The 14,833-nt window shown below is 36.4% G+C and overlaps 1 protein-coding gene across 2 annotated transcripts; it reads right to left on the reverse strand.

Moving 5' to 3' along the window:
* Positions 1-400: 400 nt before the first annotated feature.
* dis3 (DIS3 exosome endoribonuclease and 3'-5' exoribonuclease) lies at positions 401-14,696 on the reverse strand. 2 transcript variants are annotated; one of them, XM_028467959.1, is made up of 21 exons: positions 14,478-14,696; positions 12,512-12,669; positions 11,443-11,639; positions 11,293-11,366; positions 7,921-8,088; positions 7,664-7,828; positions 6,962-7,075; positions 6,141-6,278; positions 5,857-6,003; positions 5,662-5,778; positions 4,857-4,958; positions 4,101-4,165; positions 3,845-3,929; positions 3,595-3,722; positions 3,434-3,520; positions 2,975-3,131; positions 2,653-2,867; positions 1,761-1,929; positions 1,514-1,672; positions 757-879; positions 401-631 (listed from the first exon to the last, which is right to left on the reverse strand). In XM_028467959.1, exons 1-21 carry the CDS (start codon positions 14,694-14,696, stop codon positions 563-565), a joined length of 2,856 nt encoding a protein of 951 aa, XP_028323760.1. In that variant the 3' UTR covers positions 401-562. The 2 variants fall into 2 exon arrangements, with proteins under 2 accessions (XP_028323760.1, XP_028323761.1); XM_028467960.1 differs by lacking the exons at positions 11,293-11,366; positions 11,443-11,639; positions 12,512-12,669; positions 14,478-14,696 and adding an exon at positions 9,063-10,120.
* Positions 14,697-14,833: the final 137 nt, after the last annotated feature.

Genomic DNA, 14,833 nt, shown 5'->3' on the forward strand with positions numbered 1-14,833 from the left:
CAGGCTGGTTCCAGAATCTCAACCATAACTGTTCCATTTGGTTCTCGTTCATCTTACAGCCATGGCTTAGCAACCATTCACATTGATGATGCCCTCAAACTGTTTCCTGTATTGTACATGCATACATTTAGTGTTGATGAATGAAGTAAATGTACTTAAGTAGTATTTTTGAATATCTGTACTTTACTTGAGTATTAATTTGGTGGGGGATACTTTTTACTTATGGATGGATTCTTAAAACTTTTCTAGTTTCAAATGATGTTGCTTTACTGGAATGTTATATTTGTACAGAGAATGGAGAAAAAAAATTCACATGAGAAGAAAACAGTATAGCAGATTTAAAATTTATTGACATAGTAGTTCAGTCCACTAGTTTTTCATCAGCACGAATCACAATATATGGCATCAAACAACTTTTTTCAAATTGTTTTAAAAAAAGGTTTAAAAGTAAAAAGTACATATAGGGTAAGATGCAAACTACAAATGCTCCTCCCTGCTGTGAAACCTTCATATTAAGTGACTATTTGCTGCGTAAAATGTTCTCAACACCATCTTTAAAGTATCAGCGATCCACTTTTAGTTTCTTGGCTTGTGGTTCAGCATCAGAAGCTGGAACGCTCACACCTGGGATCTAGGAGGGGAAAACGTGACAATACAGAGATGTTTCAAAGTAAAATAAACTTAATTTTAAATGATCTGAATTAAATAAAGTAGCAGTAAAGTTTTGATATCACTAGAACTTAAATCCCTTCTCACCACTGGATGAACTAGAGACATTCGGATCTTCTGGTGCTGAATGTTGGAGGCATCCAGGCTAATGGTGACCTTCACCTTGTCAAATATGTGGAAAGTGTGCTGCTCCACAGTCAGAGTGGGACCCTAAGACAGTTTTTAAACACAAAAAAGTTAACAAAGTTTCTTAACCCTTTAACACCTACCATGTCGCTGACGACACATCCTGTACCATCGCTCTATTGGAAAAATTCCAACTGTTTCTGAAAGTTTACATGTTGCGCTTTACTGACAACCTACAAACATTACGGCAATCACGTCATCTCCTTCATAGAAAGCCCGCAAAGAAATCTCTTCGGCTTGCAATTGTTATAGTTGACATAAAATGGCCTGTTTTTGTCCATTTAAAAACATGGAAACATTTGTTTTATTGTAAATAGTTCTGTACATTCTGAATTTTATATATTTGTTCAAAAAATCTGTTATTTGTGAGCTTTTTTTCCTACTAAATCTCAAAGAATCTATTTCGTTTTTGTGTTTTTCTTCATTTTAAACTGATATTACACTGGTCGAACATGTAAGAAATTGTAAAAAAGAAAGAAATTTTTTTTTTGGAAGTCTAAGATGTAATGGAACAAAGGGTAAAAGCACTTCCCCATAGGATTTATTGACCATTTTATAAACAAAATAAGCAAAAAAAAAAAAAAAAACCCCCCAGGCGGCGATGTGAATGTTACAGGTGTTAAAGGATTAAAGACAAAGCCAAATCTAGTGAATGTACCTCTTCATCAAACACAACACATGGAGCAGCTTTATCTTTGGAGTCAAAAAACACAGTTCCCTCCAAGCCAAACTTTGGGATGAGGACGATGATTGCGTTCTTCCTCACAAACAGAACGTAGCCCTCTTCATTTAATATTCCTCGATTCTTGAAGAACAACTGATAGGAAAACAAAAATGATTGTTTATCATCACTGGCTTCCGAACCAAATAAAAGCCCTGAATCCAGAGTGTCTATTGGACTTCACCTGAGTGTGGAACGCCACTGAAGCCCTTTGAGCGTACTGGGACATTTTGTGCCTGTAGTTGAGGTTGTTGCAAAGAACCGACTGCTTGTGTTTATCCATCAGATCTGGGTATGTGCTGTCTGCTCCGATGGCTACAGCCAACAGGCGGTGCACTATGATGTCTGCATACCTGGTAGAAAGCACAGAAGCAAGGGGGATTATGATATAAAGCATCAGGAGTGAAAAGGAGCTCTGATGACATACTCTACATTTTAAGGATTTTAATCATAGAGGTTGAAGTAATTCTAATAAACTTCATAAAAGTGCAGCTGCTAGCAATGGAATTAATAATAATTAAATCTAATTTAAAGTGAATAAATAGAAGTATACAAGACAAGCTATTCATTCCAATATGAAGTCAATAGTATTATAATTATTTAGCTGTATATTTATTCATATTAAAAAAAAAATTCCATGTGATACAGTTTTTCAACCTCGGGGTCGCCTGGAATGTGTTTAAAATTACTACTGATTAAAAATATATTTTCACATTTTTTAAAAATTGTTATTCCTTTTCAAATTAAAACACAACACACATCTTGGTGTATTCTATACTTTGACTTTCGCAAATATGAATCTAGTGCAAATAAAATGCAGTGTTAAGAAAATAAGAAAGAAAAAATAACCCAGAAACATTATAAAATATCTGACCAGGCACATCTTGTCCCTTTGTGCACAAATCCTGGCTACTTTATTTGTTACACATTATAACAAACATGATCAAAAACTAATTATAGAAAAAAATTCCCAATTGGGGTCACTAGAAATTTGTGACATAAAAATGGGGTTGAGGACCACTGCTATATCGTGTTAAAATATCTCGCCCACATGTGCAGATCATCTGCTTTCATACCTCCTGATAGGTGAGGTGAAGTGTGTGTAAATTGGTGAAGCGAGGCCGTAATGGTGGAAGTCGCTGTCCATCCCAGAACAAAAATAGACGGCCTGCATCATACAGCGAGTGGCTAGGATACGTAGCAGTGTGTTAAAGTAGGGGAAGCCATCCACCCGCGCTACGTCAAGAGAGTCTGCCAGTGCCTTGGCTGAATCTGTGTGAATTTCTACATTCTGTGGGGACGAGACAAAAAAAGGTCACCACTTTTTGTCAACGTTAATTTTTCTTTTTACAGAAAATAGTAATAAAAAGCTATTTTTCTGCACGATTGTCTGCTCACTTTGGATTTTGCAGCTTTGAACAGGATGTCGTAGTTGGACAGCGGCGGCGCTGGATGTTTCCTCAACAGAGCACACTCTGAAAACTCATCGTAGATCTTTTGGGCGACGGAAATGTTTGCCAGCAACATGAACTCCTCCACCATAGAGTTTGTCTCTCTGAAAATCACACAGAGGAAAATTTAACATCAAATATAACAAGAGTAACACACAAACGCAGAAGGCAGTGGCTATACGTACGGTTGTCGTATCAATATACCAACAATCTATCCGTACGCACCGCCCCTATTTGGCCAGTTTAGGTCGCGTGACTAAGACTAAACCATACTCTAAACCTAAAAATTGTTGTGACGTACTTCAATAACCGTAGCTATAGCACCGGGGGTTGTACCTACACCAACCGTACAAATAGACACTTTCAATGCAGAAAAAATATAGATTTTTTTCCCCAACACACTTACAGGAGCTCTTTGGTCTGAAGCTCGATGGGGTCGTGGGTTTCACTGTCGATGTGGAATCTCACCTCCAGACTTGACAGCGTCAAAGCCCTAAAAAGCAAATTTACATCAATGACAGAAGGACTGTGTAGTTTATGTACGTTCAGACGCGTTTCTTTACTGACCCCTTTTCTATCCTCTTCCTCTTGAAGATTTTGGCCAACTTATTGAGACCTCGGAGGCTCTTGGTGACGTCATCGTTCAGGCTGGTGTCGTCAATCCTCATCTGGGCTTCAGCGTAAGTGAGCGAGGCCTAAACCAAACCAAAATAATTCAGTTACTGCTCATAAAATCTTCACTTTGTAAATCTTTGAGGTGAATGCAAATATAATTGGCGATTGTGTATTGATAAAAATAATAATAAAAATACTCTACCTTGGAGTTAATGACACTTTTCGTGAACCTTGTCTTCAGAATTTCAGCCTTGTTGTTCATTTCCCAGATACAAGAAAAAGCCAGCCTGAAAACCATCAGATGAACCATTTTAAAGCTTCTTGGTTCTCATCAATGGGAGAGGAAAGAACAACCCTCTTGTGTAAACTACTTTATGATTGATACATTTCAAATTAAAAAAAAAATAGAAAAAAATCTAAGTAACCATGCTGATTATTGTAGCAGTGTGTGTTCTCACCTCTCAACATTAGAACGGAGGGAACAGAGATTGGAGCTGAGTAGCTCAGGTACCATGTCTATCCTCTGTGGAACACAATTAGAAAAGGGCCAACAATGGTAGATGTTACAGACAGTATGTAGATTGATATATCAATTATCGTTAAAACTTAAAGATTTGATTGAGCTGCAGACACTCAGTTATGTTCAGAGCTAAAAATAGAGCATTACCCGAAACAAAAGTTGTTTGTTTTTAGTTCAGCGGACGGGAACTACAGAAGGAAATTCAATTTCAAAAATCAATTTGCACGAACAATCTTAAAGCAGATGTTGTTGGAGTCAAAATTTGAGATAAAGAGCATTTTGAATGTATTTCAGTTTGAAAGAATGTGCAAAAAAGAGACTCCTAAGACAATATGAACATGGTGATAAGTGTTACTTGTTTACCCGTTTTGGTGCTGAGAGTAGGCGTCCAAGTCCTTGAATTTGTTCACGTATTATTTATTCTTTATTATTTTAAATAATGCTGTAATATTAATTCAGCTAGTATAAACTTGGCAGACCAATTGTTTCATATTTGTGATTGAGTAAGGGGCAGGCAATATAAGAGATTTTCCTTCTTCCTGCTCCTTTCTGGACATGGAATGTAACAAAATTCAATATTCCTTGTGACAAAATTGTGATCTTTACCATGAAAGAATGAAAATAAGAAAAATAGAATTATTAAATTCACTGCTAAATGAACATATGGTCTGAGACTGGTGCAGTGTTGCTTTACCTTTCCACACAGATAGACGGTGGTGCCACGGTTTGCTGCCTCTTTGTCCAGGGCGTTTCCTGGTCTGATAAAATGACTGACGTCAGCAATGTGTACGCCCACCTACAGCAAACAGGAAGCATACGGAAACATTTTATAAAGATGTAAAAAAAAAATTAAAAGTCAGGGTTGGGGTCACTCATAATTGTAATTGTATAATTAATAACTAATAACAATTATGACCTAATTATAATAGTAATTTTAAAAATCTGTTGCTGTCATAATTGAAACTGAGTTTAGATGATTGACTTTGAAATTGTAATTGCTACAACAATTCTATAATAAAATGTCAATTATAATTTGGGGAACCATGTTACAGTTCCATGTGCAGTTCTACACATACTGTATATAATTAATTATTAAAATATGTTTCAAATCAAGCCTTCCCACATTTTACCATTTTTTTTTTTTTTTAATTCTAGGGGTATACTAACAAAATAAAGATCAGATGCCCACATAAAAAATATTAAAACCTACATTTTCATTGATTAGGAAGCCTAACAAGGTAACCAACAGATAAGAAAGAAATGAGATGATAGATAATTATTTTTAGAGTATTTTACAGCTGATTTATGACCCATTATCATAAGAGTTGCCAACAGGAAACTAACAAAAGAAGAAGGTAACTATTATTAAGTTATTTATTTCTGAGGATAAGAAATAATTGTAATTGAATTGCAATTGGAGAAAATGCTGGGCACTTTAATCTTAACTGAATTGTAATTGAACATGGGTAATTGAAAACATAAATGTGCATTATATCTACCTCAAGGTTTCCGTTTTCTAACTCTCTGCAGTGTAGAGCATCGTCTATGTCTGTACATCCTGGAGGATCCACACTGCACACTGTCAGAGACCTCAGGTCTTCCCTTTGCTTCATGTCCTGCACCACACACATCCACACTCACTTATTCACAAACCACATTATACAGAAAAACCTACAGAATAACCCAATCCCTACCTCTGGGGTGATGACCCACGGCATCTGGGGAAGAAAACTGAGCACAGCCTGAGAAAAGGCCTGATGAGGAACATCATGCTCCAGCAGAAGAACCTCCTCCTCTGTGTCTTTCTCTCCTGCTCCTCCAAGACTTCGCACAAAGTGACCCTGAGAACAGGAAACGAGAAATGATACCTTGGTTTATAGACAGAAAGCAATGAGATACTTAGTCAGCTATTAAACGGCTTCTTGTTTAGGAAGCGGTGGTGTGAATGTTCATGAATGTCACTAAGTGCATGACTTACATTTGGATAACGAGAGTCTTTGGGCCATCCATCAATGGCCACCATAATCCTTTGTCCTGCCAGTGTGGACGACTGACGGGTTTCCACACGAATGCGAGGGATGCGGCGATCAGCGGGGGTGAAAAGATGACGAGTGGACTAAAGGTAAAAGTCAGAAGGAAAAACGAACTGATAACAGATACCAAAACACTGTATAACGCAGTGGCTCCCAAACTTTTTTGGATTGTGACCTTATTTCAATATCACAATTTTCTGACGACCCCGAAGAATTTTTTTTTTTCTACAGTTAGTTTTTGATCACAGTTTTAGTGAATTAATGACAAATTGTACCATCTCAGATATTTTTATAATGCATTTTATTTGAACTTGATTTGTTATTGAGAAAGTGAAAATAATGCAGTTAATTTTTTTTATACAAAAGATATATCTTTGAAAAGTACAAAAATGAAATAAATCTCACAGATGTTGATGGCGCCTGTGCACGTTATTTGTTTTTGTTCTGTTTTTCTTAATAGCTCGATTGGAGCATTAATTTGTATTCCCAATGTAGTTTATTTCATTGGATTTGGCAGTTGTTAGTGGTAAAGAACGTGAGGACAAGCCTAGGCTTCTTCCTATAACTTGTCGAACGAATCAAATAATGTATATTGAAATTGACTTTTTTTCCCAATAGATTTTTATCAATAATACATTTTTTTTTAATAAATTACCAGGCATTTCAAGTGACCCCATTATAATTCCAGGCGACCAAAAATAGGGCCACAACCCCAAGGTTGAAAAACTCTGGTATAATGCAATATTGTGAGCTATTGTGCATTTACCTCTTTGATTTGGGAGACATTCAGCATTCCACAGAACGGCCTCCAGTTTCTTTTGATGATTCCAACAACTTTTCCTGTTGGTTTCCTTGACGACTCGGCTATTGATACCTTCGGCTGCAAAAAGACAAACATTAGGCTATTGTGCTGATTTTGGCTTCAACTGGAATTAGAGCTGGGCGATATATAAAAATTAAAGATACATCGAGTTTTCTATTAGGAGGATGTAAAAAATTACAATATTGTCTATATATATACATACACACATTTATAGCTTAATTTACTTAAAAAATACTACGTTAGAAGTGGCTGCATTCACTACTTTGCAGAACAGCATAAAAAGCACAGTTAGATGAATTGCTGAATGCTTTCTAACACAGACCTTACCCTAAACAAGCGACACTTCAGAACTCACTCACACGTGCTGTCCCTTAAAGGAGAAAAAGACTAAAGTGGCACATACTGTGCAGCTGTTTGTTAGTAAATGTGCCTGTGTGGCATTTGGATCATCAAAAATCCCAGAATGGTCTTTCTGGTCAGACTTCAATTGAAATGAAATGATCGAAATTTATAACATATATCGCAATTTTGAGAAAAAATATTGAGATATGAGTTTTGGTCCATATCACCCAGCCCTAACTGGAATGAATAAACAAACACCTATCCAGACTATTTTATTAATTAAATTGTGGGGGAAAAAATTACCACTTTTTCCTCCTCATCTTCCTCAACACCGTCATCTTTTCCTGCACCTTCGTCCTGCATCACGACTGAGGACGGTGCCACCCACTGTTCTCGTGGTAACAGCTGCACAGCAACAACATCCTGGTGCACAGCCCTATTGAGGTGCTGCAATCCTTGGAGGATAACCTAAAAATGACCAAATAAACAAATTAAACATCATAATGAGAATTTCCCAGATGAAGAAAAATCTAAACATCTATTGTAAGACTGTGTGAAACCTCTGTGCTGGTGTCTCCTTCCCCCTGGACAAAGACAGTAGCCTCCAAATAGTTGTCCCTGCTGGCCCTGAAGGTTCCCTGAAGATAGGAGCCACTCTTAATTCCTGCTTGGACCCTGGACAGAGGCAAGTGCTCTGGATACAAGACTTTACTGCTGGTGATCTCGTTCTGTGGGCAAGAAAACATGGAGCAGAGAGAAAAAGCCGAGGATGATAAAAAAAAAAAAAACACCAAAAAGGGAACTCTTAGCTGCATAATCTGCCCTAAATTTGCTAAAACCTGGTTTTCCAGTGAATTTCCCCAAACATCCACACAGGTCTTCCCCTATTCTCTGCTTATGGGCTGTTTTTAATGTTTTTTAAACTTTCTTTTCACTGTTTCTCTGCAACAGCCATGTGTAAATTTGATTACAAACACACAGAATGGCCAAAACAAACACTCTATAATTCTCATGCATGATGCACTTCAGACTTTGTGTTCACACTGCCCAAATGAGTATGGGTGTCAGAAAAAAAATCGATTCTGCGATACATCACAATATTTCACTGTGCGATTATTGTATCGATTAAAAAAATGTCCAAATCAATTTTTTAAATTATTTAACAAAAAAAAAAAAATTGATTTATTTTATTTATTTATTCAGTTCATTTCCGACATGGTTGCAATCACAGAAATTCATTTTGACATTCAGAGCAGAATCACATTTTTTTTTTTTTGTCCTTTTGCATGCCGGAAAGGGCGACGGAAAAAAGCATTATGCTTATCCAGATCCGTCCCCTGATTTGAACACATAATTTTACATCAAACCTCGTTTCTTCCCTTGTCAAACATTCTCATCTTCTTCATAAATTTCATCATTAACGTTTTTTTTTTTTTTTTTTGTCTCCTTCCAGTCTTCTGTATGTCTGTGTGTTATGATTTTCACGGTTTTTCTTCTCTTTCGTGTTTAGTATCATAAATATTGGTAAATGATCAGAGATGTCATTTATTAATATACCACTCTTTAGATCTGTGTTTTGTATGTTTGTGAAGATGTTGTCTATCAGTGTTGAGCTGTGTTTATTAATTCTGGTTGGTTTTGTTATGAGAGGTTTTAATCCATTTGTGTACATGTAATTAGTAAAGTCTTCTTCTTTCAGTACCTTGACATCATTCTCCATGGTTTTCAATGATTTCTCCAGGGCATTCCTTATGGACTCCATCTGCGCAGTTAGATCCTGTCTTAAGGACATGAGATCCTGTCTCATGTCCTGTCTCATGTCCTCAATCATTTCTTTAAGCTCTTCCATAGCCGGATCAGGTTCTGGTTCCGGTGGTGGCATTAGACTTGCTTTTTTTGTTGAAGGCATGGTCTGGGCCCAGTTTTCCCAGGCTCAGGCTGTCTTTGGCCCCCTTCAGATGCAGCTGTTCGCTGCTCGCTGTTAGTCAAGGTCGTGTTATCAGACGGGAGTATTGCACTCCCGGAGCCTCTGACAAACACGTCCGCACTCTTCCAGACACAGGAAGAAACTGATTGCGCAATCATATGCATAGCATGTAAATGCAAGTGAACCACATCAGACCTTGTTGAACTACCTCACTACTCAATGCATTTTTAGATTGGAAGTTGACATACTGGGCACTTGTATAGATATATGTGGATACTTATTTCATTTTTTTAAAGAATTAAAAAAATTAACAGAATCAGAATCTGTTGTAGAAGCAAAATTTCAACTTTTTTGAAAAATGTAATTTGACAGTTTGATAAACATACCACTTGTTTTTTATATTGGTATTTGAATTACAGTTAGTTACTAGTTACTATTTATTTGTTCTCGCAAGTTTAAAATGAAGCATGAAAAAAATTGTATTTCATACCTTTTTTTACTTGAAATGGTGAACTTTGAAATTATTGATACCGCAAGGTACGGTATATCGTACTGTTTAGCATTGCGATACTGTATATCGGAATATAGGCTGGGTATCGCCAGGTACCTCACAATACAATACATTACGATATTTTTGCCCATGCTAACAATATCGCAATTCGGTGATAATTGATATATCACGGGAAATTTGTCCACATTACATTACGATATCTGTGTCACTGAAGAAATTCAGAATTTATCTACTGCACTGAATTTCTTTCACAGGAATTAGAAAACATTCTCAATAAATTTCACATGAATGACAGTCAAGTAAAACTAAGTGTATACTGCACAGTGACTCTTCTTAACACACACTGACCACAACTCGTCACATGTCCTTGTGTTATGTTTAAGTCTATAAGGGAAGACTGATACAAAATAATGCTTCACCAAAATATTGTTCATAAGGTTTGTGAAAATGAACTTTAAATCATTAAAAACAAAATGATTGCAAAAAATACTCATTTCAGAGCTAGTATTAACTTCTCTGTAAACATTGACACATATCACTGCTGCTTAACAAGCAGAATCAACTTGTTTTATGAAAACTGGAAAATTTCACTGCATATGAAAAATACACATTTCAGTCAGTGCATTACCCTGGCATTGATGGTCTCGTCCACAACGCGCAACTTTTCCCACGGATCTTCTGTAGCTCTGATGAGATGTTAATGCACACTAAGCAGGTGAAGCTGCACAGAGTGCCTCAGCGCTTGACGAGAAACGGACGGAGTTTTACAAGCACAGCAAAGTATTTAGAAGTCAGTGATGACTTGCACAGTTTTTTGGCAGTTTAGACGGGGTTTCAGGTGGTGTTTAATGCAGCCAAGACGGGAGAGGGAGGGCGGTGCACCTAATGAGCGCTGCCCAGAAACACTTCCCCATAAAAAAAAAAATAATTAAAAAAAACTTTCCTTGCCTCACGGTGACACATTTCACGCCGATTCTGTCCATTTGATTCCATCAACATAATTCATTCCTATAATTAACTTGTGTAATAAGAGAAAAAAATTAAAATAAATAAATAAATATTGATATTTGGCGCCCGTGAATTGATAACGTACCGCTAGAAGAAACTTCGTGACATATCGTCGTATCAATATTTTGGCCCTCCCTTTTCGGGATATATCATATCGTCAGATTCTTGGCAATGCACATCCCTACAAATGAAGTTGACTTTCCGTGAAAATGAATTCTATAAAGCTGCCTCTGTACACTCGACAGGCCGACTCCCTTCCTGTTTTCAAATCACACCTTAAGACACGCCTGTTCTCTTTGGCGTTTAACCAGTGTTGAAGGTGACTTTGACTGTTCCAATTGTACTATGTGATGCCACTGTACTGTTGTATTTATAATTATATTTTTATTGTCTTGTTGTACAGAACTTTGGTCAACTGTGTTGTTTTTAATCGAGCTTCATAAATAAATGGAATTGCATTGGATAGAACGGTTAAAGCGAGTTTACCTTGTCATCGTTAGACAAAGCCAGAAGATCAACAAGCTCAGGATTTGCGATTAAACTCTTGATGTATTCCTCACCTACAGTGTAAGAGAAACCACGATGAGCCACGTGAATACATGCTTATATCTGGTAGAACTTCTGAAGTGTAATTACATTTGAACACGAGCAGGCCGCCCTCCTCTGCCTTCTGTTTGTTCCCCTGGTCGTTGGTGAGGAGAACCACTTTGAGACCCTCTGCTTGGGTCTCAGCTGTGTTCAGGTGCTGGCTGTACCACTTTGCTGCTACACGGATGGCGCGATCATTGCGATCATTGGCGCTCTCGCCTGGTTCTCGCTCAACGAATGTTTCTCTGGAGGGAAACAGACAAAAAAAAAAAACCACAACATAGAATCAAAACCTCATGTCTTTCAAAACTAAAACCGTAAAAATTCAGACTAGTTTATACTTAATGTCATAGGGAATAAAAAATAATGATAGAGGGCAATAATTAAAAATGTATAATAATTACAGTAAGTTTATTTTGTCTTCTTTTTTTAATAATATGTTAAGTTTTAATTAATTCAGACAACTTTTTTTGTTGGTAAATTTCCTGAAACAAGTTGTCTGAATAAATGAAACCTTAACATAAAATTCTAAAATATATAATGTATAATAAAAAACAGTATTTGTATTATTATTTGTCAAACAAATTTTCAAATCAGCCTATGTCATTCCTTTGTTATTTTATTTTTTAAGGTAGATTTTGTTAGGTTACATCATACCTATGGCAAATTAATTCATAGTTTTCCTATCTCAGGTATTTCGTATATAAATAACAATTATTGTGAATGTAATCACTGTATATCACATATTACACATGATTTCAAAGTACTTTTACTGACCCTAACTCTCTTTTTAAAGATATTATAAACTGTTTTTTTCCTCAATAAAGAAAGCTTCATTCTAATTAAAAGTTATAATAATAAATCCATTTTATATAGTGCTTTTTTGGGGGACTCAAAGCTGCTTTACATAAGATAAACATAAAGAAATAACAATAAAAAAAGAAAAGAAAAGCACATTTGAAAAGGTGGGTGTTGTGGAGTGTTTTAAAGTTTTTCCATGAGTCTGTGCTCTTGATGGGTTGTGGGCTTGAGTTGGTCCATTGCCCCCACTTTTAACAGTAAGTAAGGTAAGAAACAATATATAATATATAACTGTTTATTATTTCATGTTAGATACCTGCGGTGTTCATTGGTAAAGGTGTAAAAGTGCTTTTCTTTCTCATGTAGGATGTCCTTCAGTCGTTTATAGACGGGTGCGCTGCGGTGACGAACCTCTTGCACAACGGTCTGAAGAATGATCACGTTTTGAATCACAGGATGTTCCAACACGTCGATCTGCAGGAAAAAGATGATCAAAACTAGGGACATCCCGATACAACTTTTTCCCCGATACATATTGCAGCCTTGAGTATTGACCGATACCAATAACGATGCAATATCAGCACAAATCTTACATACTTTTATTACTTATTTTGTAGAGTAGAATGTTAGAAAAGGCTTTATCAAGTGATGTTACGCAAACATAGAACAATAGTCAGCAACAGTAGGTACGAGAAAAACTGACCCATTTGTTATTTACCAATCGTTACATACATTTTAACCTTCAACATGATATCTAAAGAATTCTACAACTGAATAAACATAATATATCGGAGATTTTGGATGCAGTCCGATAAAATCCAAAGTTCGTTTTCTAGCTGATATTGGACCGATATCAATATAGGATCAGGACACCCCTAATCAAAACAGTGAAAAATAAGGAGGAAGTTTCAAAATAAGAAAATGTTTTGCTTCTTTTAGAGGAGGACATCATATGCAACCAAAAGTAAAATACATTGCTATAGTTAGTAGTTGGCTGATGCCGATTTCGAAACAATACGATGTTGGCATAGATCATACATACTTTTAGAACATATTTTGTTGTGTGGAATGTCAAGTGATATTACTCGAACAGAACAACGGTAAGCCACAGTAAGTATGAGAAAAATGTACTATCTATTATAAACCAAAGGTTAAATAATGTATAACCTTAATAATAAGAATATTCTAAAATGTAATTAAATTAATACAAATATTTTAGAAGACCCTGAAAAATAAGTTTAACCTCGATGAATCCAATAAAAGAAATGTATGTAATATTGGGGAATTCAGATGCAGGGCGATATAATCAGATACTCTTTTTTTTGCTGATATCGGACCAACATCCATTATCAATATTGGATCGGACACAATTTTGAAATTTGTTCCCATTATTATATTAAATGATGCTAACAAGACGTGACGAAAATTAATTAAAGGTGTGTTAAAAGATATAGTTTTGAGTTATTAATATACAAGAATAACCAGGCCATCAGGGCTGGGCGATATAGATCAAAACTCATATTCCGATATTTTTTGTCAAAATTGTGATATACAATATAAATTTTGATTATTTTAATTCAAATAAAGTCTGACCAGAAAGACAATTCTGGGTTTTGCTGATGCTAAATGCCAATGGCACATTTATTAAACAATTGCACAAAATGTCCCACTTTTAGCTTTTTTGGAAATAAAATACAAGAATTTTAAAACAAAAAAGCTATACAAATACATATGTATATATAGGCAATTTTGTAATTTTCTATAAGAAATGTCTATTGACACAGAAACGTATTAGAGTTAGGGTTAGGGCTAAAATAAAAAGGTTGGAGGGGTAGCTAAAAATAAATATGAGCTAAAATATAACTGATGGAACTTTAAGTCACGTGGTGCACCTAACACGTCTCCTAAACTGGCCAATGAGGGGCTTTGCGTACTGATTGACTGTCAATCTATCCGTACGTTTCCGTATCAATAGCAACAGTTTTTTCTATATCTCCAAAATAGAAAAATCTATATATCGCCCAGCACTAACACAATTTAGTTGTTAAACAATTTGTCGTTGCAGCGCAGACGGAAGTCAGTCACCAGTTAGCTTGGACACCATGCGAACCGCAACACCAGTCGGATTCACGTTCTTGGTCTTTAATAAAAGCAGTCTATACTTAAAGTGCAACAATACTTGTAAATTATCTATGTCAATACATATCACGAGTCCACACTGAAGGTGAAACGCAAGTTATCATAATAATACGTCGCCGGGGTGTTTAAAGTTGTTTATTTACCTGATGCAGCACCACGTTGGAGTCAGGGAGCAGATAATGAGGATAGGAACACAGGCTGCTTTCAATGGACGCGTCCGTCTGCAGCACCGTGGAGTCCTGTTTGCATTCCGAACAGGCTTCACTCCCACACCAAATATCATCCCTCAGGTAGTGTTCACGGACCACCTTTATCACCCCACCCGACCGAGTCTTCTTTACAAAGGTTTTAGACTTCAACATGATGCCGACAAAAACAACTAAAGGGACGAATATGCCGACTTTGTCAAAATAAATTCATACCACTCACGATAAACCAAATGTAGCACATGTGTAAACTCCCGGTGATTCCTGCGTTGCCAGATACTCCCGATAAATTC

This window comes from Gouania willdenowi, chromosome 15, assembly GCF_900634775.1.
Source record: "Gouania willdenowi chromosome 15, fGouWil2.1, whole genome shotgun sequence".
Taxonomy (NCBI): domain Eukaryota; kingdom Metazoa; phylum Chordata; class Actinopteri; order Blenniiformes; family Gobiesocidae; genus Gouania; species Gouania willdenowi.

Excerpts from the sequence above, each read along its gene's own strand:
- dis3 (XM_028467959.1), bottom strand. The coding sequence starts at position 14,696 with ATGTTGAAGTCTAAAACCTTTGTAAAGAAGACTCGGTCGGGTGGGGTG. Across the intron at positions 2,868-2,974 it reads TCAAAGCTGCAAAATCCAAA|AATGTAGAAATTCACACAGA; the intron begins GTGAGCAGACAA and ends TCGTCCCCACAG. Across the intron at positions 1,930-2,652 it reads TTCACCTCACCTATCAGGAG|GTATGCAGACATCATAGTGC; the intron begins GTATGAAAGCAG and ends GCTTTCTACCAG.